General features: G+C 39.5%; 1 protein-coding gene across 9 annotated transcripts in view; it reads right to left on the reverse strand.

The window, feature by feature from the left end:
* Positions 1-520: 520 nt before the first annotated feature.
* KCTD1 (potassium channel tetramerization domain containing 1) overlaps positions 521-26,687 on the reverse strand; it is a 51,765-nt gene continuing 25,598 nt past the window's right edge. For 8 of the 9 annotated variants that reach the window (XM_081206813.1, XM_081206810.1, XM_081206809.1 and 5 more), the window contains 4 exons: positions 26,213-26,391; positions 14,969-15,113; positions 9,479-9,784; positions 521-6,998 (listed from right to left, as the gene is read on the reverse strand). In XM_081206813.1, the coding sequence (XP_081062939.1) occupies positions 6,840-6,998; positions 9,479-9,784; positions 14,969-15,113; positions 26,213-26,376 (774 nt within the window). In that variant the 5' untranslated portion in view covers positions 26,377-26,391 and the 3' untranslated portion in view covers positions 521-6,839. The remainder of the gene's footprint in view (positions 6,999-9,478; positions 9,785-14,968; positions 15,114-26,212; positions 26,392-26,687) is intronic. The other variant, XR_014011306.1, reaches the window with a different exon arrangement.

The raw sequence follows: 26,687 nt of genomic DNA on the forward strand, positions 1-26,687 counted from the left end.
TCCAGCATTCTTTTCTCACAATGGCTGCCCTCGAGCAGGACAGGAGCATGACAACACTCTACCTACTTGCGATTACCAGAAGCTGGTACTTAAAGGTGTATCAGAGATATTGGAAGGAGAATCTGACATACTGAAAGCAGGATGTAGTCATTGTGGCTAGTAGCCATTGATGTCACATCTGTAGGACCAAAGGTTCCTGACACCTGATGTAGAAGATGATAGGAACTACCTCTGCCTGAGTCCTGGAGAGCCACTGGAAGTCAAAGCATGGGTAATACTAAGCTAGATCAAATAGACAAAGAGTTCTTCAGCATCTGATACAGCTCTGCACCTTGCTTCCTTGTGTTTCCCCAGCATTCGTCATGTACTATATAGTATTTGCTTAATAATTGTATGTTGTTGTCCAGATTTGTTTAAGTTCACTTTTTTGAACTATGATTCCCACCCTCCACTCAAGTTTCTATATTTGACATAGTGGTCTGACGATGCTTTTAGGAAATAATCAGAACACACGATGAGGAACTAGAAAGAGGTATTTGTATTGGTAAAAATGCATTGATCATTGATATAAGCAACAGTGCCTTCAATTTGCCTTTGGAACCTAGTTTCATTTCCACCTCCACCACCTCCAGCCACATTTTTACTCCGAGGAAGGTCACGTTGTGTGGCATTTCCAGTGTATGTTCCCAGCAGTCCCTCTGCTACCACTTAATCATGTTGACAGAACACACAATGTTGGCAGCTGATGTTCCTTTCCCTTTTTCCATGCATTACAGCAAAAATACAGCACCTGCTGATGGCATCAAATGCAATTATTTTCATCATTGTTAATTTTAAAAAGTAGCTAAATTACAACTACAGTGCATCACAATGTTATTAACCTGTAAAAAGAGAGCTGGTTGCCATCACTGGTTTTTTCCTTATTCAATATATTTATTGCTTGTATCTATTGATCTGATTTAATAAATGACATTTGACAGATTGTTAAAAGAGTCTGCTTTCTTTGTAAAGGGCTAATCAGTGTCACCTACAAGTCTACATATTGTTTACCCTTGTTGCATTATTTTTATTCAGTTCATGACCTTGGAGTCCATGTCTGTGACCTAGAGTACAGTGCCATTAACATACCAGACCTCCACAATTTGTGATTCAGTTCAAAAAAATAACATTCAATGCAGTGTTTATCTGACTATTCAAAGATTTAGAAAGGAGCGAGATGTTAATGTTTGCTTCAGAAAACTGGACAAGTATGATGAATGATAAGGGCCTCAGATTGTATCAAGTGCAGCCCAGAAACAGCAATGTTAAGCTGCAGCATTTGTAAGGGGGAAGACTAACTCCTGTGTGATAGTATTTCTTTCAAAATACCAAAACACAGAATCCAAAACCATGTATGGTCTGTTGGTGCCTGTCAATTATGCTACATTTTGGGCAAGAGACAATTTCACATAGTCCCACTCCTCAAATCTAGAATCTCCACCCTTTTCTTTCAAGGTTATGCGGAGTGAACATGCAAAATACTCCAAGTTAAGTACATGTAGGGTACTTAAAAAGTACTTTCCCTACATGTTTACAGATTATTCTACTGGTTAAGAACAGTTTTTAAAATGTGGATGTACCAGAGTTCATATTCCTTCCATTTCACCTCAGTGCAAAAAAAAAAAAGTTAAATAAAAAAATGCACATACATTTATTTCATTAAGACTAACTGCCATCATTAAAAAACCAAAACATTTAACAATGATCCAGAAACAGCAATACAATAGAACTGCTATTGTCCAAATTTACAAATCTGAATCCAGAAATTTACTCAATCTACCTTCTCAGTGCAACTCTATGTTAACATCATTTGTCATTTTATCCAGTATTTTTAAGCTTATCCGCTTTAGATATACACCACACTGGAAAAGCAAAGTTGTATTTTATTTTACAAGCTGATACTTGTAGGGCAACTCTGAGTTTTGCCATCAATGTACTGAACATTTATGTATGGGATTTATCCTAACCACTTATTTCCTGGCATGATCAATTTAAGTTCCCCTGCCATACCCTCTGGGAGATGCAAGACTAACTGCCCTTAATTTATAAAACCCAGAAGAATTCCTTTAGCTTTTGATGGTTTGAGATATACTAGAATAGACCCTTTTCGTTTGGTTGGGAAAAGCTTGAATTCAGAGCTTCAAGTCTCACAATAAAATAAAACAAAACGGAATGTTTGCACCATTGTTTCAGTTCACTGTTCCATAAGGAGGAGGAGTGTGTAGTCATAGCTTACTTAATATACAGTATTGCATATAAAAAGGTATTTTGGGTAAGCATAAATGTGGTGATTGGTGATTGGTGAGTCTTATGCCACAAAAGCATCACCTGTGAACAGTATGGGTTTTCTGTTGTATACCTTGTAATCTCTGTTGAGACAAGCCAAAACCAATTAAGCAATTAGAATAACTTAAGACAATAAAATAAATGGAGGCAGCTATGTTGGTTCTTAGAAAAAACCCAAATAGCAACAGCACCAGACCTTTATAAGGACCAAATTAAAAACTTAAAAACAAACCCCAAAGCAATGTGCTGGCTTTTGAGTTTTTAAGAATTACTACATACTGTATATGTTTTCTGGGTTTGTAAAGTCAGAGGAAGAATGCTGTTTGGGTTTTAAAAAAAACCAAGAAGAGGGCAAGGGAGGAAAGAAAATTGTTTCAGTCGAGAGGCTAGGAGAAGCTCTGGCTGCAAAACATTAGACTTAAATGGTGATTCAGTAAGCACTTTGCATACTAAGTAGCTCAAATTTTGCCAAGTGTAAAAATTCAAAGGATGCTCCAAGTTAGAAGGGGACCAAAAATATTGGAAAAAAATAAAACTCAATGCCCACTGTCCTTTCGAAAAATATATGCCAGCCATTATTCAAATTGTCCCTCCCTTACAAGGAAGAGAGAAGAGCTAAAGAAAAATGAGATAACCCTTATATTAGCAAATCTGGAGAGGAGGTGGGCAAAGCACTCTTATGTTGTTGTTGCTGCTGCTGGTGGTAGTTTCCATGGGAGAGCAACCAGAATGGTCAAAGTCCTGCTGGATCCCTGTGTGCAGGGTGAGAATTAGGAAGCAGATCCCTTCCCCTGTTACTGTTAAGAAAACCAAAACGTTTATATTTCCTTCCTATTGTGGTCAATCGCATGGAATTAACTAGACCGGACCCGCAGTTTAAGGCCCATTTTGGTGAGGTGTCAGGGGAACAAGGGGGTTTAGGACCCTGCAGAACCTAGATGCGTGCCCACCCGTCCTGTCCCCCATAACTTGTGAAACACCACCACTAGGATATCTGTGTCACATACTAGGGGCTCTCAGGTGCCAGGAATGTGTTCCTAAAAAGAAAGAAAGGAAATGGAAAGAAAAGTTATTACACTAACTACCAGATACATACTTGAATAATAAATCTGTAATAGGCCAAATCATTAAGGATATTACAGCTTAAGCCAAACACATTTTGACAGAGGTGGTCTAAATAGAACAAACAAAGCAGAACAATTCAATTGGCTTTATAGTATATGAGACCTCAAAGGAGAGCAAGACCTTCAAAGGAGAAGCAAACCTCCTTGATTAACAACCAACCAAATTATTGTTCACCAGGATAGCCAATGCCTTGACATAATCAGGCTACACTGGAACAGACAATGAAGAGTATTGGGGCACCTTGATGATTAACACATTTATTAAAGTCCATCATAATAAAATAATGGTGTTAGTCTTTAAAGTGATGTTTATCTGAGCAAAAAATATACACCTTCATTTCACTCTTGGGGTCTGAACTGGAGGGGTCTGAACTGGACCAGGAACGAGACTTGTAGCTAATGGAAGACTTGTAGCTAATGGAAGGGGTTGTAGCTAATGGAAGATGTCAACAGCACCTGTGAAAATCGCAAATTCCATGCTAGGGATCATTAGGAAAGGAAAGGAAAATAAATCTGCTGATATCATAATGCTGTTATACAAATCGATAGTGCAACAGCATTTGGAATACTGTGTACCGTTCTGGTTAGCCCACTTCAAAAAGGACATTGTGGTGCTCAAAAAGCTTCAGAAAGTGGCGCCCAAAATGAGAGCAACCCCTCTACGTGGAAAGGTTGCAGAGTTTGGAACTTTAATTAGAGAAAAGACCAGTAAGAAGTGACATGATGAAGTTTACAAAATTATGTATAACTTGGAGAAAATGGGTAGGTAAAAGTTTTCCTCCGTCTCTCATAACACTAAAACTCATGAACATGTATCTGAATTTTGGAAGGTTCAGAACAGATAAAAGAAAAGATAAAATATGAAACTGACTCCCATGGGAGGCAGTGATGGCCACCAGCTTGGCTGGCTTTAAATGAGGCTTAGCCATTGTGGCTAGTGGCCATGAATTTGTCTGTGTTCTACCTCCTCTGTCAAGAGGCAGTATGCTTCTAAATACCAGTTGCTGGGAATCGCTGGTGGGCAGAGTGCTGTTGCTCATGTCCAGTTTGCAGGCTTCCTACAGGCATCTGGCTGGTCATTGTAAGAACAAGATGGTGGACTACACAGGACATTGGTGTGGTCCAGCAGGCTCTCACTATGTTCTTAAGGTGCCATGACACTCTGTGTTGTTTTCACTACTCCTCTGGAAATCATGAAAAATGATTCCTAGAGGCTTTGCTTGTTTAGCTCTAGGTGAGAATGAAATCCTCCCCCACCCTTTTAAAATGGCTCCCCCCCCCGAGCATTACAGAAAAAAATCAAAACATTCAGTACTATGCAATAAAACCAACATATAGAAGCCAGCATGAGAACCAATTATAGTCTCTCTTTAACTTTCTTTTTAACTGTCACATCTTGTGACCTTGAAAAATACCACTTTGAATCTGTAGAAAGAAGGTAAATCTGTATGGTTGTATCCTGGGAAAGTTTACATTGATGGAAACAGAGATGAAAAATAATTTGATTGGTTGTTAATAAAAGAGATTTGAAGCCAAAGTCAAGAGCTAAAGCCTACAGAATGGTTGCACTATGTTTCTTTCTATATTAAGGCCACTGATTAAGACCTCTGTGTCAAAGTGCGTTTGGCTTATGATGGGATATTATGAACTTACTATTGTAGTTAGTTATCTGATAGTTATTTTTACTGTATTTTGGTCCTTTTTTAAAATACAGGCTTCTCCTTATCTGATTTTGGTCACTAGGTTTTGTATTAAGGATAGTTTTGTCTGCAGTTCTCTGTATTTTGTGAGTTTTGTCCTGCCAGTGGATCTTGTGCTCCACCAACGGAGCAGTAGTCATACCATTTCCTGGGGCCCCTCAACTGGCTTTGCAATTGCTCCTTTTGATCAGGGGTAGGCAGACTTCAGGATCTACCAGCCAAAGTCTGCTGCAAAAGATATAAATTTAAGATTAACTAATTCTGATTCCAGAAATGCCACAGTCCTTCCACACAAAAAAACACATTATTGGTTAGTCGAAGTTTTCATCATTACAGTATTATATGGGGCAGAGGTGGGTCATTTGTTTGTTGCTTTGGGGGGTCAGAAATCACAGCAAATCATCCACAGATCTGCTAGTAGATCCAGATCTACTTTCTGTCTACCCTTGACTTTCCAGGTCTCTCCCATCATTATTTATTTCTTGGCGCCACACGTATACACAGTCACATGCAAGTCAAACAAACATATGTGGGGACTTGCCTGTATTGTTACTCAGTGGCTGGAGGGCCTGCCCTTCTCCTTAAAACAACATCTTCAGCAAAACTGTGCAGAATTATACTACTCAGAAAGGAAAACAATACTTGTGACTTTATGGGCAGTGATGAAATTATACTACACAGGGATGTTAGCATTAGATAGACGTAAAAACAGTCGTACAGGCCTCCATTTAATGACTTTACAACATAATTGCCCAGGACTGAAAAGATCGTACTAACCAACATTAGGTCACTTGTCTCAATGATGGAGAGAAAGAAGCACCCTGAGGTGCATCAGAACCGTTTGCCACTATGATCTAAAGATAAAGCACATTGCCTTTCTTTAAGTAACGTATTTGTGCCTTCATATTGTTGCTTGTGCACAGAATTCAGCACCACTTACTATCCAATGAATGCATCAGATGCATAATAGAGCAAGTTAAAAGCAAATGCTCATCTTGATTTTTAAACATTTTTCATTTTTACTTTACTATTGTTGACTTAAATCAGAATATTAGCAGAATTTAGTGTACTTCATTTGACTAAAAAATAATAATAATGAATGCACTGGAGTCAAACTAGAGCAACTCTGCCATGTAGGAATAAATTCTGACTCCATCTGATAAAAAAATAAGATGGTTCACATCTGTCAGACGGACAGAAGTGTGTGACTTCCTGTTCATGACCTCTGTTGTGTAATGGATGGATGCTTTCTAGAGTTGTACCCAGTCATCTCTAACACAAACACCTGCAAACTTGATTCAGGATGTACATGCTGAAAAACAGATCACCATTTGGCAATGGAAAATGGAAGGGAGCTGTGAGCCTCCCCTTCTGGCAATGGCTTCTTTATTGTAAATCAGGCCTGGCTATGGCCTAGGACACTTAATGGCCCTCACAGCACCAATCTCACCTACTATTTTAAGGGTTTTTTTTCTTTCTTTTTGCATTTCTAACTTTTTACATATACATATTTTACACCTTGAGGTTATTATTACTAATCCAAATGCTCCTGTATCAATACAGGTATGGTCTCTATATTTGATATAAATGTGTCTTTATTCAATGTTTCATTCCAGAGCTCTTTTGGTGTTCCGACTGCCCATGGAAAAAGGTCCCCTTTTTTGTTGTCGCATAAGAAAAAAAAATGTCCTTAGTCCAGAGGCTCTTGCTTTATTCGAATGACAGAGGATGAACGAGATGTCCTTCTGAGTTCTCGCCTAAGTACATATTCACTGAACTGGGAAGAGTCCACCCCTCCTCCACAGGAGCCAACAATTTCAAAGCCTCTTTGTTGCAACCTCTCAAGTACCTACAAATTAGGATGAAGAAAAGACTGGGTAAGAACAAAAGATTAAAAACAACAACAGCAGCAGTGTAAATGTGAAAAAACAAAATCTGTTTTCATGTACTTTTTTATTATATGCTTAACTACTTTAGATTTATGCAACATAAACTCCCTCCTCAATGATAACTACTGGTAGATTTCAAGACATTAACAGCAGCTACTGTAGCTAAATGAATACTGAAATTGCAGCCTCTTCATTCCATTCACCTTTGCATGATTTCTAAAAAAAATGTAGGGCAACATCCAATGCCGTCGTCCCATCAGTGCGGGAGTGAGAAACTTCCAGCCCATGGGCCAATCTTTGGCATGAGAACCATTTATCCCAATCCATGGCCAACTGGCCACCAGTTGATGTCAGCGGTGATGACAATAACAAGTGAACTGATAGAGGTACAGTGTCTTATGAGCCTTCGATTCTGGGCTTTATTTTGGGTACTCCAACAGGTCATGGATGCAATAATAGTGCATTAGTGGTGGATTTATACTGGAACACCCACACATGCTACATTTTTGCCACCTGGAAAGACACTTCTGCTATGGCACAACAAAAGCAGGACAACCCCCTTCCCCTTGCAAACTTTTGTGGTATGGAAAGTTACAGGATTTCAGTGGCAAACTATGGGATATGAAACTGCTGGAAACTAAGTAGTATGTTTGCCTCAAAACCTTGGCAGAAGCAAATGGAATCGAAAGTGAAGTTGCCTATAATCACTACAATACTATTGTGAGAATAACTTTTCATGAATGCACAATTTAAAGGATATCTGTAGGGCCCTATGCTAAGTCCATTAACATGTACAGAGAGATGAGACACACCCAACATCTGTGTGGAAATATCTAAACTGGAAGGAAGTACATGAAAAGTCCGCTTTCAAGGCTGTTGCCTTTGATCTGACTTACTGCTCACCTGATGAGTGAGTGCCTTTAACTCAATGGGGCTTACTCCTGAGTAGACGTGCAGATAATTGTGGTGTAGGAGTACAACTCCATTAATACCTAGGCTCCCTTACAAACTCTCTCTGGAAAACTAACTAAATAAATAAATCCCCTCACCTATTGTGCTCACTAAGATTAATGTAAGCATCCTCTTGATTGTTCTAAATGCCTATGACACGGGCACACAAAGGTTTTCCTGATAAATGCTCCGTGCTTTTGGAACTCCAGGAGCATGTTCTGAGGGTACACGATGGACCCATATTGCTGAAGCTAAGGTGGTTTGCGTATGGATGGGATACCATCTAGGAAGGGAGACCATTTAGGAACACTTCATGATGGAAGTTAGGATATAAACGTGCTCATAATCTCCGATCCTCTAGTACTTCTGTGATCTCTGAACTTCTTTATTTGGCCCAGTGTTTAGAAGCCAAAGTTAAAATGATCTGGGGCAGGATGCAGCTGGTATCTTTAAACTGTAGCTGTAGGGATTTGTTTTAATCTTGAATGTTCAATGTAAATTAAAAGACATTGATTAAAACAGAACAAACTAAATGTTCAAGGCAAGGTCTTTCAAAGACTGATTGGAATACAGGTGTTGAGCATTAATCAGATATGACGAGACCTTATTCTTCAGGAATTTTTCACTGTATTATTCTCTCTCTCTCTCTCTCTCTCTCTCTCTGTGTGTGTGTGTAGACTGATAAGGCATAATATTCAAACTTCAACTGTTTCCCCGCACTAAGAAAGTTAGGGTAAAGCAGTGTAGGATAAAGGGGTAGATGTACTAGTTGATTGATCTACTAAAGACAGGTCTTGTGTCAATCATGTAGAATATTCAGATGTTTTTAAATTCTGGCAGCTAAATAAAATGTTCCTGAACCCGCAACGATTGTTGAAAATAACTCCTAAAACATGATACCATGGAGTGGAGAGAAATCTCATAAGCCACCACAGGTTGCTCCATAAATGGTTAGCCTCCTATGTATCTTTCCCCATAGATATTCAACAATACCTTTCAGGATGAGTTCTGCAACATATTTTTTCACTAACCCAATTCATTTAAGTGACAGTACGTGGCTCTTCTCATCATGTCATATGCAGCTGCTGCTGAGAACATGGAAACTGCCTTGTTCTCAGAAGCATCTGCATGCTCCATTATCTACTGAATAGGTTCAGCACAAGCCATTAGACCCAGTGTATCAAATAAAATGTGTTGTGGGAGGGGGAATCATTGGCTTGTTTTTGTTCTTATTTTTATTACATATTTTGTGGTTTTTATATTGTATTTTTATGTTGTGAAATGCCTTGAGATCTACGAATGAAGGACGGTATACAAATTTACTAAAGAATAAGAATTTAATAAATAATAAGAAAAAGAATGCAACTGATCCTCTAAGGAAGGGCTTGGATTGATTTACTTTCAATGTGTTTGTTTGTTTGTTTAAACCTCACTTTGGTTCACATATTTACCAGCTTGCCCTAAAACTGATGTACTGTTGTCTACATACCTGAACTGAATTGAGATGACAATAGCCATTTAAAGGAAATCTGATGACATGTGTTGAGTCGTGATTCCAACCTGCATTGACTGAATTGCACATCACATCACCAATTTCTGGGAAAACCTCTTCTATCAAAGACTTGTCGCCACTCAAGGTAATCCTCTCTCCAAGATCTGGAGCAACTCGCACAACCAAACACTCGCAGGATTTTGAAAACCGGCATGTCTCCCGATCCTGTTTCCACCTTTCCATCTCCCCTAGCATGGGCTGAAGCTGAAAATACTTTGCTTCTTCATACAACAAGCTGTAATCCTGAAAGACACATAATTTTCATTGCTAACGAGAAACATACTATAGGGTACGAATGGCAATCCAACATTGTCAACTTGCTTGTGGGACAGACTTCCTCATCATTTCCTTTCTACTGCAGCCTCTTTCTTGTTTGCCACCCAAAAACTCCTATGGGAAGGTTGGGGGGCAGAGGGACTGCAGTGCTGACATGCCTACCAGTGCAACATGGGATCTCATACTACATCTACAGTATATAAGAAAAATAAACTCAATACTGAATTCACTTCAGCACGTGGATAGGAACTGCTCACCTTCTCCAAGTAAGAAGGTTGTATGGAAGAAATACACACAACAATTAATAGGGATGCTTCTGCCTTGCATTATCTTTTTCAGCTCCCCTATGAGTAGTAAGCTTACCGATGTCCAGGCAGTCATCATATTGTTTGTTGGGGTTGGGGCTGGGGAGTGGGAGGACTATGGCTCATTTGTAACATACATTGTTTGCCTGCATAAGATCCCAGGCTCAATTCCCTGCAAAGGTAAAGGACCCCTGGACGGTTAAGTCCAGTCAAAGGCGACTATGGGGTTGAGACACTCATCTCGCTTTCAGGCTGAGGGAGCCGGCGTTTGTCCACAGACAGCCTTCTGGGTCATGTGGCCAGCATGACTAAACCGCTTCTGGTGCAACAGGACACCATGACGGAAACCAGAATGCATGGAAACGCCGTTTACCTTCCCGCTGCAGCGGTACCTATTTATCTACTTGCAGTGGTGTGCTTTCGAACTGCTAGGTTGGCAGGAGCTGGGACAGAGCAATGGGAGCTCACTCCGTTGCAGATGGAAATGCAGTAATTTAGGACACATAACATCAATTTGTTAAAAAAGGGGGGGGGACTACATTCCCTTTGATATGACAACTGTCTTGATGGATAAAGGGAACATAATTATTAGTTTTGTGAACATTTAGTCATGGTTCCATATAACATTCAAAGTTACATTATTTATAATGCAATCCTATTCATGTCTACTCAGAAGTAGGTGCCACCGAGTTCAATGGGGCCTATTCCCAGGTAAGTGGGAATATTACTGCAACCAAAGACCAAAAGACTAATATTTAAATGGTTGGTGTCAAACTAGTCTCTATTCTGAACCCACTGCTAGGAAGATGTATTTTACTACATTTTATTGTACTACATATAATAATTACATTGGGGTGTGTGTTTTGAATTAACTATATTTGTGGCTTTAAAGTTTATACTTTGGCTCATATGTGCTTTGACAAGAGTACTGTGTATGTACAAATACAGAAATAATATTAATATAAGATTCAATATTTTCTTCAAAATATGAGATATTTCCAAGTGCTGAATATCTGGCTCACCTCTGAACTAAGCAGTAAAGGTCATCAATATGACCTTTTTGTGTTGTTTTTTAAAAAAGAAAAAAAATGCATTTTGACCTCATTGTAAATGGTATGAGGCATCCCGAGTCATACACACATCTGGATGAGGCTAGGCAACTCTAGAAACATTTTTGTCCCCTTTAAATTTCTTTACCACCCTCCATCCAAAGATCACAGGGTGGTTTATAATATAAAAACAAAAAAGTATAATAACAAACAAAAACAATACCCACCCACCCCGCCCAAGTCTAGATGCAATAGCCAGAAATAATATACATTCTGGGATAAAACAGATTATGGCAAACCTGATACGTGTAGATATCAGGCCACATCCCCAAATATCTTCTCCATTAGTTTTGATGTTTGGTCCTGTTTTCATGTTTGTATATAACGCTTAATACCAGAATTAGTATTAGGATTTATTGGTTACCTAAAAAGTCTCCAAGAAGCTTACATTTGAAAACATAAATATATGCCATAAAAACTATGCTGTTTACAAAAAAGATAACAAACAGTAAATGTGTGTTTGGTTGTATTCATGCAAAACAATGAAGCTAAAAGTCTACTATACCAGATGAAACAGTAACACGCCCCCCGTCCCAACCAGAAAACAAACCAGCACATTTCTAAAACATTGTAAGAGTCAGGGAAATGACTAGCTAGCCTGGCCACCAAGTACCTGCAAGGTAGATGGAGGATCAGAGAGGTATGTCCTGCAGCTGTCTGGACCACACCCCAAAAGTATTTAAGATACACCCAAAGTTCTGAAGTGGCCCATGACATATAAAACCCACAAAGCATGCCTCACCAGGATCATAATGTCCAGTTTAAAAATTCCAGCAAAAGCTAGAGAGAAATCAAAATCAGCAAGGAAAAAAACAGGAATTGAAAATTCATATTACAATTATGTAAGTTAAACTGAGAAAGGGAAGCTCAAGGTCTGGGTGGGATATAAGAATTTTTCAAATAGCAGAGGAACATACTCCCATAGAGAGGAAGACTAGCTGGCAAGCAACTGGTTCCAGCTGTAGCAAGAGCTGGTTCAGGCTTGGAGAGTAAGAAGTGCTTGTATGTGGAAAATGCTGCTCACAAAAAGTGATAAGATCTTGTTCTCTAGACTTCTTCCAAGAGGAAAAAATGTGTCAGAGATACCTTCTGTCAAGAATCCTGCCCATGGCACAAGTTTGGACTAGGTGACCTTGAATGTCTCTTCAAAACTGGACTCAGTTATATTATGTATCAAAACAGAATGGACAGTGACATCATCACAATTCAAAGAGGCTAGGTTTTAAATCTATTTTACCTACACTGAAAACAAATATGAACAGTGAACAAGAAGGGCAACGTCGCCCCCCCTTTTTTTAAATGACTGACCTACCTTCAGGAAAGAAAACCATTAGGGACAGTGCAGAGGCAGATGCTGAGTCTCATGTGGACATATGCGCTTAAAGGCTATTTTTAGACAGCGCCATTTAAAGAGTGGTGTGCCCTAAGAATGCTTGCGAAGGGCAAGTTGGTACTACGGGGTTTTGTAAAGACTGCAGTTTAGCTCTGTGGCTGGAGCTGGAGCTCATTTCATCAGTCAAACACATTTTGATTTTCCTACTGAGCAGATAAGTGGGGCCAGATGTTTCCAATAACCTGAGGCTGGGTTTTTAAGAGTGCTCGCACAAAACCTTTTTTTGTGAAAATACAGCCCCTCAAGCAAGAGGGATAAAACAATTACACAGTATCTTGAAATTCTTCACCTCTTTTCACGGTTCCTCCCCCATCAAATCTGAATGAGAGAGGAAAAAAACCCACCCATCTGAATGCAAACAAATGCCATGTTAGGGCATATCATATTAAGGTGTGGATTAAAAAAGGGAGGGCAAGAAAGTATTAATTATGATGGCACACAGAGGTGTATAGTTTTAAAAGCCAGCTGTTTAAAGTAAGAATAGGTTTTATGAATTAAACTAAAGTTGCTCATTTAAACTTGTGTTAAAAAAAAGTTTTTCTGCACGCATATGGAAGTGTATTATTTTTGCTGATAGGACCCACATTTTCACTATCATCTATCTATCATCTATCTATCTATCTATCTATCTATCTATCTATCTATCTATCTATCTATCTATCATCTATCTATCTATCTATCTATCTATCTATCTATCTGTCATCTATCTATCTATCTATCTATCTATCTATCTATCATCTATCTATCTGTTATCTATCTATCTATCTATCTATCTATCTATCTATCTATCTATCATCTATCATCTATCATCTATCTATCCATCTATCTATCTATCATCTATCATCTATCTATCTATCTATCTATCTATCTATCTATCTATCTATCTATCTATCATCTATCTATCTATCTATCTTAGTTTAAACAGGCTGCATCCTTGTACTGGATAATTTCATTATTCAGAACTGCGATCCTAAATACACTTAACTTCAACTAAGTCCTACAGAAAAGTAGTGGGACTGACTGGGGAAACACAGGTTCAAAGCTCCGCTTAGTTGTGAAGCTGACTGGGTGACTTGGACCAGTTATTGTCCCTTAGTCAAGCCTACATCACAGGATTATTTTGAGGATAAACAGGGAAGAGAAAGAGAGAAGAGAACATGCATACCACCTTGATCCCCTGGAAGGAAACTTGAGTACAAATACAGCAAATAAAAATAAATAAAGCATGAACTCCTTGATCACAGGTTACATTGCTCTTTCAAGTAGATCATTTGTATGAATAACCTACAATTATCTGGTTCAAGTCAAGATTCTGCATGGGGACTGCTCTGAGGCTGTTGCTGCATTCTGTGATTAGGATTCAACTGTGTAGGTTGTGCAGTTAAAATGGATCTGGTGCTCTTGCACAACCAACCTGCTTCCAAAAAACAATCTGAACTTTTTACAAGTAAGGGAAGTGAGGGACAACAATTACTTAGCACGATACACAAGCTCTGAACAATTCAGAATGAATACTCAATCAACAGAAGCCATTATCTAACCTCTTTGCAAACCTTCTACAAATGAATAAAGATGAATGCTAAATAAACTGGTTGAGTGACTAAGGTTTTGACTGCATTCCTATGAATGTTAAGAGTCCTCTTGGATTAGACAACAGACCATCTTGTTCCCAACAGCAGCTATGCTGCTGGGAGAAGCAGGGGAAGGGAAACTGTGGGTTGGGTGGGAATGTGCCCCACCCCTGGCATAAAGGCAGTGGCCCTTCCCTGCTGCTGCCCACTGGCAGCTGGTATTCAGGGGCACATTGTTCTCCATTTGGAGGTTCCATTTAACTATTAGACTGGTAGCTGTTTATGGACCTACCTTCCACGTGCCTCTCAGGGACTCAAAATGGAAAGATAGCATCTTCAATCAAAGTACAGCTGACAATCTTACCCTTATGGTGGCTTATGATCATAGATTAAGCCTCTATGATACAAATGGGAACCAAACTGCATGGGGGGACATTCAATGGTATGGATGTCTACAGTTTAAGAGTGTTTGGTGGTTCAACTCACACTTTCCTCTGTTCACTGGCACTGCCTCCCTGTTCATGTGTTCAGGAAATGTCAGGTGAAAGCATGCTTAACATGCATAGACTCCTCCCATGATATGAAATGTGTTTTATAATTCGCTTGTTAAACTGTATGCTCCATATTTTCAAATATTCATTTAAGAGATCTATTATTTGCCAGCATCCATCAATGCAACCCACAAGCCTTGCTCCCGGCACATGGCAGTTCTGATTACTCTACCTCCTTTCTAAACATTTCAAATAGGATGATGACGATGCATAAAATTTCACCTTGAAATCATCTGGTATGAGGAGCTTTGATGTTCGTAGAAAATTCAGGATATATCTGAACATTTGGCCATCTCTGTCAATGAAGTAGTGCTGCTTCAGGCTGTCCAAAACAATTGGCTCTGTGCCATCAAAAAGCCTCCCAATTCTGAAAATGAGAGAAAAGTCAATTTGCAGTCAGCATCTTTAAGTCACCAGGAGTCACTGACCTTGGTCACTGGAATTTCTTGAATCCATGTTTTTGCATTAATCAAGCTCAGCGATAGCAACATTTCATGGTGAAAACAATATTATGGCAATGAACATGACACAGTGATATGTTATCAATGTGAATTTTTGAATCAATTTTGAACTTAATATTAATGAGAGAACTTGTCTCCTCAGATATTTACAATGAAAATAGGGCAATACGGAATGCATTTCCATTTCAATAGTTTCTTAAAACATCTTTGAAAGTGATGAGGAATGAAGAAGGCATGCCCATTAGAAGTACTTTTACCCATACACGTAATTTTCTTCTATTTAAAACTTATTGCAACATAAACCTTCAGGGCTAAGATTTTTTCTGGTATTTGGCTCTAAACCAAAATAATCTAAGCATGTGAACTCTAGTAACCACTCTCTTTTGATTCTAATATTCTGAATATTTCATGTTTTCATTCTTGTGTTTGTGTTCCTCCCCCACGTGTGAAAGACACCAGGATTGCAATTCTAAATCAGAAGATAACTATTTCAGCATTTCATTTTACTTATGATTCCATTAGCCTTTCATTTTTCATCTATCATTTCCACTTCCTGTGAAGTGGAGGCAAAGGGGCTGGTTTTGAATCCAACATATCCTGGGCTAGCTCATTTTGAGGTTTTCCATCAGCTCTTACCAACAGGGATTCTGCCACTGACCCTTCTGCCCACCCACCCATTTTGCAGGTGGAACAGGGAGTTCCATGCTGATTTCCACCCATGGAGTGATGCAATTATCACTCTGCCAGTACAAAGCAATGCCAGCATCTCTGTGCTGGCAGAATGATGTTGGCTTTGTTCCATGGGTGGAAGTCAGCAAGGACTGGCAGGGCTCGGAGGAGGGGCAAATGGGTTTTGGATTGCAGCCTAAGCCATCCAGATTCCCGGATGAGCAGCAATTTGATATTGGTTGTCCCCTCTAGTGTCCCATTTGATTTATTTTCAAAATAAAATACATAATGACCTTCTGTGAGTGAATGTCAATCAAGGTGGAGCCAGTAAGGTTGCTAGAGTAGACATTAAAAGCTTTGGACAGAGGACCACTCTCAGTTCTACCATAAAAGATTTTAAGCCTAGTGGTATCTCTTGCTGATGTTCAGAGAAACATCATACATGTTTCCAATTTATATCACATTCTGTATTCTTTATGTTGCTGATCTACCCTGAACATTAATCAATTTATCTAATTTTACGTGAAAACATGGCACAGACAAATGCAACTCAGCTAGAATCAAGTCCTATTAAATCTGCATACAATTTAGTAATTTGTATTTTTAAACCATCTATTTTCACTCTATGAAATCACTGATCTTCCACTGACTTTCAGGAACAGCCCATTCAGATTACATATTAAAGTGCCCAAAGACCCTAATTTTAGGACTTTATTTCTTTTCCCATTTACAAAGTAAACTGACCACTTAGAACAAGACTTCTCTTGTCTTGAAGGCAGAAAACATTCAGCAGGATCATATGGGTCATGACTTTGGACAGCCCCCATCAGGCAACAGGTTTGTTGTTCTCATTATTATTAGTCATATATCAAAGCAAGCAGACACTAGTGATCCAAGCTTTAAAGAATGTCAATAAAATGGGATGTGGATGTCAAGACTATTCTTACCAATGTTTTCCATTAGAACAAATGCCTGTTACTTTTATGTCACCTTTAGAGACCTCACAAGGTTTTCTTCTCCTTTCTAGGTCCACTATTTCCACTATAAAGCCACTTACAGGAGAAGGTAGTTTAAAATGCAAGTTGATGCTTCTTCCTGCCATTATCCCTGCCACCCAACCGCTGTGCTCGCCAGTGCACCTCATCCTCCTATCCAGAAGGTCAGTCTCTCACACATGTCTGAATTGGTTTAATATTTGCTTCTGAACTTCCAAGTAGCAACCCGATGAAACTGATAATTTTTGTCAGACTCACTGTGGCCCAAGGCAGAAAGCAGCTGTACAAACTCAAAATGCAACCCGAGAGGCAAATGAACTGTTCACAGATTTAACAAAATCGAAGATTTATATTGGGAAAGTTGCCTTTGAAGAAAGTAAATAAATAGAAAAATGAACAAATAAAGGGTCGAGAAATGTTTCAAAATGGAGTGGGTTTGACTAGTTCCCCAGACGTTTGTCAACATTCATGTAGTTTTCCTTCTAAAAACAACAACCCTGACATCTTTTCTCCTGAGTGATATTCGTATTGTACTGAAAATGACTGATAATATGAACAATGTAAAAAGGGACTTAAGAGTAGAATCTTTGAGAAAAATCGAAGAAATTAACTGAATAGTTAAGAACATAAGAATATATGAAATGCCCCGCCAGACCAGGCCTATGACCAGTCTAGTCCAACATCCTGTTCTCACAGTGGCCAACCTTTTGGAAGTCTGAAAGCAAGATTTGAGCAAAAAAGCACTGAACCCACTTGTGATTTCCAGCAATTGGTATACAGGACCATACTGCCTCTGACAGTGGAGGTAGAACATAGCCTTCTAAACCATGAAGTTGTCTAACCCACTTTTAAAGCCACCCAATCTGTGGTTGCTGTTAAGGAATCACTTGCATAATTTGACCAGTTCCTTCCCTCTCTTTCCCAAACAGGTTTGTGCTAGTCAACTCAGAAGACAGAGCCAACCCTTATTCAAGAGGAGAACAGATATGAAGTTGCTCAGCAACTGGTGCCAGCCAATCTCGCTCCAAGGCAAGGATGTGTGAACCCTGGCCAGGCCTGATAATGTATAAAAACTGCAGACTAAGTCTGCTGGAATTGACTCAGATGGGAACAAGACCCCTTAATCATGGGTCCTGATGAGTTTGCCTTCATTTCCTGTTTTCTAGATTCCTAGGAATTCCAAGGCTTGATGCCACCCTATCCCTGGGTTCCTGTTCGCTTTGACAACTAGTCGTCTTCTCTGCAAACTGTTTTCTATGAACTCTTGAGATTGCACATGAGTTACTCTCTCACTGAAGCCATGTTATCTGTTAAACAACACCAGAAGGAGATGTGTTTGAAAAATAAAATTAAGTGATTCATTTAAAAATATTTTTATACCACTAAAAAACAGAAAGTGATGTATAGCACAATGGAACACTTAGAATAAAACTAGACCCTGCAATCATCTGGGGCCCTTCTTTATATGCCTTCTCTACAAGAGGTCTGGAGAGTCGCAATACAATAATAGGCCTTTTTGGAGGGTGGCTCCCCAGGTTTAATGCTTTCCCCAGTGGCTCACCTGGTGCCTTTATTACATATCTTTAGGTGCCAAACAAAAACATTCCTCTTCTTCTAGGCATCTGGCTAATTAAACAATCTGTGGCCTTTTAAGTGCTTTTTGTGGGACACGGGTGGCACTGTGGGTTAAACCACAGAGCCTAGCGCTTGCCAATCAGAAGGTCGGCGGTTCAAATCTCCGCAATGGGGTGAGCTCCCGTTGCTCGGTCCCTGCTCCTGGCAACCTAGCAGTTCGAAAGCACGCAGTGCAAGTAGACAAATAGGTACCGCTCCAGCAGGAAGGTAAATGGTGTTTCCGTGCGCTGCTCTGGTTCACCAGAAGTGGCTTAGTCATGCTGGCCACAAAACCCAGAAGCTGTACGCCGGCTTCCTCGGCCAGTAAAGTGAGATGAGCGCCACAACCCCAGAGTCGTACGCGATTGTACCAAATGGCCAGGGGTCCCTTTACCTTTAGGGTTATTTGTTTGTTTGTCACTATGGTGTGCATTTTTTTGTTTTTATATTGTAAACGGCCTGTGATCCTCGGATGAAGGGCTGTATAGAAATTTTAGTAGTAGTAGTAATAATAATAATAATTCAACAACAACAATAGAAACCTAACACAGATTAAGGACTGGGAAGCTAGATAAAGAAGAAATGAGTCAAAATCCCATCAATGTGGACACCTCCCACAACTCAGATGGGACATGATTCCCTAGAGGGGATGCCACAACTGAAAAGGCTCCCTCTGGTTGCCACAACATGGACCTCTGCAGGTGACAGCACAACCAGGAGGACGCGTCACTAAGCTGATCTGAGTGACTGGGTAGGATGATATGGAGGCATTTCCTACAACAATAGCCTGTTAAAAAGTTTGCAAGCCTTTTACAAATTGGTTTTCATTGAAAGGATTTGTTGTATGGTATAACATGTCATCTATCCCTTACGACAAATGCTTTCAACATAAAACAGTTTGTTTCTTTCCATTTGAAATATGTTAAACATAACTGAGTTAACTTTCAAGAAAGGAAAGCAATCCCAACCTATTCTGGCCGATACCGGTTTACTTCAATGATTGTGGCAGTCTGCCTATAAATACTGGGGGTGGGGAGTTATCTGATTTTCACCTTGTTTCTTCTGCAATGTATCATCAAGATGATGATGTTTGTGATGAAGTGTCTCACACAGGGGCCTGGAGATAATGGATTCAATGGATATCCTTAAAGGATCATTTGTCAATTTTGTATTGACTATTTGTGTTGCTCCAAGACAGGAAGAGATTTCATTTTTTTAATATAGGCTCTGAAGCCCTGAGGCATCTTCTTAAACCGTTTAAAAAGAAATCAATTTTCAGATGGATAAAAGGGAAGCTAAGAAGGGTTTTAATGAACTTACTTGAGCAGCATGTTCTGGACCTCATTCAGTTGAATCTTAAACAAGGCCAGACAGGTTTAGAACCTACTATCAGCAGAGGAGCTGTGGCCTGGAAATGCTTGCTGCTACTGTTTAGAATTTGCGGTTCTGGCTCCTGGAGTAAAGCCATAAATTACTGTCTTAGTACCTGAGACATAATATGTAGTTGCACAAGAGTGTAAATTAATTGCTACCACTAATGAGGATAAAAGGGAAAGCAGTTACTATGCAAACTAGATCTCTATGTTTATGTATAAACCAGAACCTTGTGACCATGTTACATAATCTCCTCACAATTATATTCAGGTAACTACACACACACACACAACCCTAGTGAAAAATCACTGTACTGGGTAAAAGCCCATTTCAATGAAATGTTATAGCTTTTGCTTTGAAATTATAGCTGGATATGTGTTATGGGGATATGGAAGACACAAGTGAATCTATGCTCTCCTGACAGAATATTCTGCCCAATATAAATTACTGCAGGGATATTTTAACAGAAGGAACACAGAAGAGTTCGAGTGCACTGACAACTCAAGAAATATGTCAAATGAAGCCAAGAACATTTCACAGATCCGCAGGGCAGGGACAGGGATTCACTTATCCCAAGTGCAGCAAGGCAAGGATCCACCACATCCACACTAGTAAGTACACTGGCCACAAACAGGTCTTGAAAAAACTCATGGGCACAGAAATCCAGAAATCTTGTATCTGCAGGGAGCATATGCAACTACTACATTTTTGCACAGACTGCTCTGCCTTGTCCTTTACCTACCTGAGACAACTAAAGAATGCAAGAACATTTCTATTCTCAATTTCTTTCTTTTTTAACTTTTTAAAAACTTGACTGCCAAGCTCAAAATATATACTTTGAATAAAAATTAAGTCAGTCAATCAGTTACTTTTACATGTCATATTATCTTAAAGCACAATCCTAACCATGTTTAATCAGAAGTAATCCATACTGAATTCAATGGGGCTTGCTCCCAGGTAAGTGGAATTAGGGTTGTAGCTTTGGAGCATTTTTAATGGAGAAGTGGTTAATAAATTACATGAACAGCTAAAACTCATCCTATCCCATTCAAATGTGTGGGTTATGTATGCCTACTGGTAATGTCCACTGCAGCTTAATTTCCCTAAAAAAAGAAATTCTACAATCTTTATTTAAATTCATGTCTCACAAGGGATTCATTTCATTCCAATTTATTGTACAATCATAGATTTCTGGGGGTTGAAAACAGAGAAAATAGAATTTGATGAAAATAAAATTTGATGTGGTCATTACAAGAGCAATAATGTGTTAACTACTTGGGATGAACATGACAGATGCAAATGCTAGCATAAAAATATAGAATTAATCTCTTCACTCAGCTGAAAAATACACATTATAAATGTATTCAGGTATTAATATAGGCTTCATAGCATTTATATCTTAGTGTTTGAAAATAAACCCATGCATGTTAAGGAGACAGAGGCAGACAGTATTGAACGCTGCATTGTTCTTGATTTGTCTGGGAGTAAACATAGGCTGCTCAAGGTCAGTGCTGGGAATTGGTAGCAAAATGGTACACAGGCTCTCCTCTTCTTTGGTAGCACATAAAGAGGGAGAATGCACCTGGGGAAGACTAGCTTGGCTCAGAGGTGGCACAGCTACTAACATATCTGTACAGGAAAAGGAAACTTCAAAGAGAAAGCAGAACTCAAGGGTGGCTAATACAATAACAAAAAGGGGGCCTGAAACCCAGAACTTACTTTATTTGATTACTGGGAGTGGAGCTAACTCCCTGGATTGTAGAATGGGGTTTATAGGATTACCACAATAGATATTTAGATGTGTTGTATAAGCACGCAAACAAAGCCTGTTCTGAACTTCCTACTTCTGGAATAAGAGACTAATCAGGACACCCTCATTAAAATGCCAGAGGTTTTGGGGGCTGTGAGGGTCCTCTGAGCTAGGAGGAGGTGTGAGGAAACTTTATAGTCTAAATGTTTTCTTTCTTTAATTCTCTCTTCACTGTGAAATATTTCTATGGAAGGCTGAATGTTGGAACAAAAACTGGGCTGGCGGTAGGAAGGTATAGAAGTCATCAGCAAAGAGCAAATGGCAGGGAAAAGTGCTAAAACAAGCTATGACCAGAACTACATGAAATGAAATGAAAAGCTGTTACAGGTGTTCAAATCATTTAATCATCAAACTGCAGAGTTGGAAAGGACCATGGGGGTGATCGAGTCCAACTCCTTGCAATGCAGGAATCTTTTTGCCCAACCATGACAGCAGAGCTTGTGGCTGATTAATTGATGCTGTAGCTTTACATTTCACTGCACTGTGAACTTTCATTTTCACTTTCTCCAGGTCTTCCCCATTTGGCCTGTCAGGCTACTTTGGCCAAGCCATGCCTAGCTGCCCTACACCTGCACTGCAAGGGGTTGGACTAGATGACTTCTGGGATCCCTTCTGACTCTACAATTCCATGATTCTATGATGTCAGCTGATTGTCCGGGCTTGCAGAGCACTGTACTTTTGCCCACATGGTTTGATTTCAAACTGCATGGGCAAAACCAGGTCACCTGACAAGAGGGCAGGATAGGGGAGATAAGCACCCAGCTTGCTGGTCAGATCCTGCTGCCTGTCCTTGCTCTACAGCGAAATCACATGCTGGCTTGTTGAGAAAGGTAAGATGGGAAGTCACAAAGCAAGACTGTGACAAGAACACATGCGTGGGCAGGAGCCACAAGCCTGGCTGTCTACCAAGGACAAACAAAGGTTTGCGCTTGTCACTGATCCTGAACATCCTCCAAGTTGAGCAGAAGTGAGACAGCACCTCAGACATCATGCTGAACTTTGGAGGTAGGGAAAGTGCCAGTATCACTACTAGGATGAGCCTCGCACGTACTCAGTTTATTCATTTTTGTAAACAGGGAAAGGATGCTTGCAATGGAATTGGTAGAAAGTAAATTTTGATGAGCCCTGTATATGGAGTAGAATTAAATTCAAAATAAGCAATGGGATTTAAGTATCCACCAGCTTATGCTCTCAACCAAAGAACCAAGTCAAACAAAGCATTACAGTAGTAGATAGGTAGCCGTGTTGGTCTGCCATAGTCAAAATAAAAAAATTCCTTCCAGTAGCACCTTAAAGACCAACTAAGTTAGTTCTTGGTATGAGCTTTCGTGTGCATGCACACTTCTTCAGATACAGTAAGTGCACAACAGGCAACTTTATCTTTGTTTTTTTCCCTTGACTTAATTACAGGTGTGGACTGGCGATGTTCCTGGGGACAACAGTGTATGGGGAAGAGGATTTAACTCTTTTCTCCCCAGCTGTGATTCCAACACACACACACACACACACACACACACACACACACATACACACACACACACCAGTTATAAGGCTTAGAAACAAGTTTTCAGTGATGACAATGGAAGTGTTTTGTCCCTAAGTCTCCTACCTGCACAGGGGTACTTTTCATTTGGAACACAGCTAGAAAGGAAGAGTTAAACAACTCCTCTCTGCGCTTTGTGGTCCCAATGGAAAAATTGTCCCCATGACTGTAATTAAATAAAGAAAAAAAACACAGACAGCTAAGCAATTAAGCTAACTTCTGGTTTTGCCCTCAGCCAACAACAAATCAGAGCAGCAGACATGAGAATCTGAAAAGAGAGAGAAGAGAAATTCTGATTGCAAAAACATGGTTTGAGATGGCATGCTGAGTGTCACTAACAGGGGGAAGTAAAATTTTGTGGCCCTCTCTCCCTTGTGTGATTTCACATAATGCCATAAGAACAGGTAAGGTTTTATTGGCCAAAGCATCAGTTTGAAAATAATGCCTTCAGATCCAAAGGCTCTTCCTCACCTCGTGGCTGTCTTTTAACAAAGCATTGGGAAACAAATCTCAAAAGGGGCAAAGCTTTCCAAATGCAAAGCCAGCAAAAAAGTGGAACAAAGCCAGCAAGGAACAGCAGAGAACTTGGCAGCTATATACTGAAGCTTCAAACATACCCTGTGGGTGGCCATGGGTGTTGGCTGTAAAGCTACAAGCAGACTCTGTTTAGTCCTGCAATTATACACAAGAAGTATATTAAACTGCTTTGAAACCATATAGCAATTTAGGAAAGACTAGCATAGCAGAAGTTGGGGCGCTAACTTCATGAATTCTCAGAAAAGTAAGTTATATGAATTGTTACGTTTCTTCATGCTTGGACACAGAGCTTTTCTTAAATTTTGATCATGTATTTGTAAGGTGGTAGTGTTGCTGCTGGGCCCACCACAAATTAGTGGGTCCCAACCCACCAGCTGAAGACCAGACTATTACTGCTCCACTATGATGCCAGAGTTCTGGGGTTTTTTGGATTGCTTGTGAACTTATGATATTTTTGTTCCTCATTTACCACCACACTCTTCCTACAAATTCTATAATTTAGTACTCTAAACTAAAACTGGTAAAAATAAATAAATACTGGCATGTTGCAACCCCTCATATTCTAGAAAGATCCCAATCTCTCCTGAAATCACAAATACTACAGGTCTGGCTTCCATAGATTTTTCTTAATTTCTACAAAAAAGAAAGCTGACACAAGGGAACACACTGTTGCAGTTAGTTTACAATTAGTTATTCTGTACCAATAATGGACCAAGACACTATAGCATCACCTGTGAACTGAAAAACACTTGTGGGGCGTGGAATTCATTCATTAGTGAGACTATTCCTCATTTGACTATGCGAATTTTAATGACTTTGTGAGCAGGCGCAGTAGATTTTTGTTGTGGTTCAAACAGAAGTGACACCACCACTACCACCAAGATCTAATATATTAAATCTAGCAGGTAGTGTTGTATCATTCTCTCTAGATACCTGCTCAATATAAGTAATGACATAATAACTATTTCCTGTTATAACTAAATGCAATTTCTCCTTACCCAGGAAACAGATTTATTTATTTCAGACATGTACAGTCTTACCTTGGAATTCAAATAGCTTAGTTGCCAAACATTTTGGCTCCCAAACGATCAAAAACTGGAAGTGATTGTTCCAGTTTTCGAATGTTCGTTTGGAAGCTGAAGGTCTGGTGAGGCCTCCACACAGCTTCTGATTGGCTGCAGAAGCTTCCTGCAGCCAACTGGAAGCCATGCCTTGGAAGTCGAACATTTGGGAAGTCATACGGACTTCTGGAACAGATTCCGTTCAACTTCCAAGGTACATCTGTATATACTATTTAATCATCAGCATATCTTAGTGGAACATGTAAAAATAACGCACACAGAGAATCATACCTTTAGAAATAATTATGAAATCTAACTTTAACTCAAATGCTGCCTTAAAATGCCTGCTAAAACAAGAAAGTCTTTGCCATGCACCTGAATTTTGCAAGGTGGGTGCCTATTTAATCTGAGGTGGGCCTACTACACTGAATGCATGGCGCCTAACAAACAGTTGGACCTGATTAAGCAAGGAGGACCCAAAAGTAAAAAGTGACTTCCACATGCATATTCCCTGCTGAATCAGAAACTGAAATGCCAATTGATACTGCGCACATAATTCTAGTCACCAATCACTACTTGCAGGAAGCATGTGGGAGGTCTGAAACTAGGCTTCACTCCCACAGACTAAATTACTAGTGCTGTCAAAGATGACAGTGATGATCATCTGATTGGCATACTCAAATCGCTGTTTGCGATTTCAGTCATTGAGTCTATATAAAAAATAATTTGAAGGTTTTAGAAACCTATTACTCAAGCCCTACTCTAGACCAACAGTACTCACTAGAGTACTGTAAGTACATAAAATTTGCAGTTACCCAGGTAACTTGTTTCCTTTAAAATGAAAGAAGATTACATTAAAATTAGCAAAGATGCATCATTTGTTCAGGTGCATGTCAGTAAATGCTTTTGTCCAGGACTATGTACATGTTTATTACGTAGCAAATATTTGTCTAAAAATGTAATTATTTTATGTTTTAATTGTTCAGATACACCCTCTATCCGAGATTCTGATGGCAGAAAATTCCTCCCTCTTCCAGATCCAAAAGAAAGCCAAACCCCTTCTAAAGCAAATGATTCAAATGCTAAGTTGGAACCCATTATTCTGAGGTGATATTGTGTAGAAGGACTGACAAAATTTCAACAGAAAGTGTCAAAGAAAAACAGCAAAAAAATCTGGTTTATGAGTGATGTGGGTCAGTTACTCGTGGGTTCTGGGTAGAGAAACAAAATCCACTGGTGTGTTTCATTTAGCAAAATCCTTTCCAACTACGACTTTACGTGTATGGATTCACCTTCAAGTGAAGTGGTTTTGCACCATGTAAGAAGGTTACAGAGGTCAGAGGATAGAAGTGAGTAAATTAACAAGGCTGCCAGAGACATGCAACATAGTCCTTAGAATTACCTTGAATCAGGATATTTAGTAAGTGTGGCCAAGCTGCTGGTATACATGTGCCCACCCACATCAATATGTACCGGTGCATTGGATTTTGTGAGCTGGGCTGGCGTGGGGATGCCTTGATTGTTCAAAGGAGATGCAGGGGACCTAGTGATCAGAGGTCTTGACATATTGGGCCGACTGTCCTGTGAAAAGACACAAACACCATTAGGATTTTGAGTTTCTATTTTAGAAAAGCCAACAACATAGCTAAGTTCACATTTAAGACTGAATAAAACATCACCAGCACCAAACCTCAGTCTCCATCTTTAAATAAAGCTCAGGAAGTCAGTTAAACTTGAAATCTAGTTACATTGCAAGCTAGGGGGGAAAATAAATAAAGACTGTTCCTTGAACACACTCTATGGAAAAGCAGTATTTTCAAACTTCTGTTTAAAAATGAAAACTAGCTCATACTTCAGAGCTAGATTGAGTCACTAAT

Source organism: Podarcis bocagei, assembly GCF_964188305.1.
Source record: "Podarcis bocagei genome assembly, chromosome: 8".
Taxonomy (NCBI): domain Eukaryota; kingdom Metazoa; phylum Chordata; class Lepidosauria; order Squamata; family Lacertidae; genus Podarcis; species Podarcis bocagei.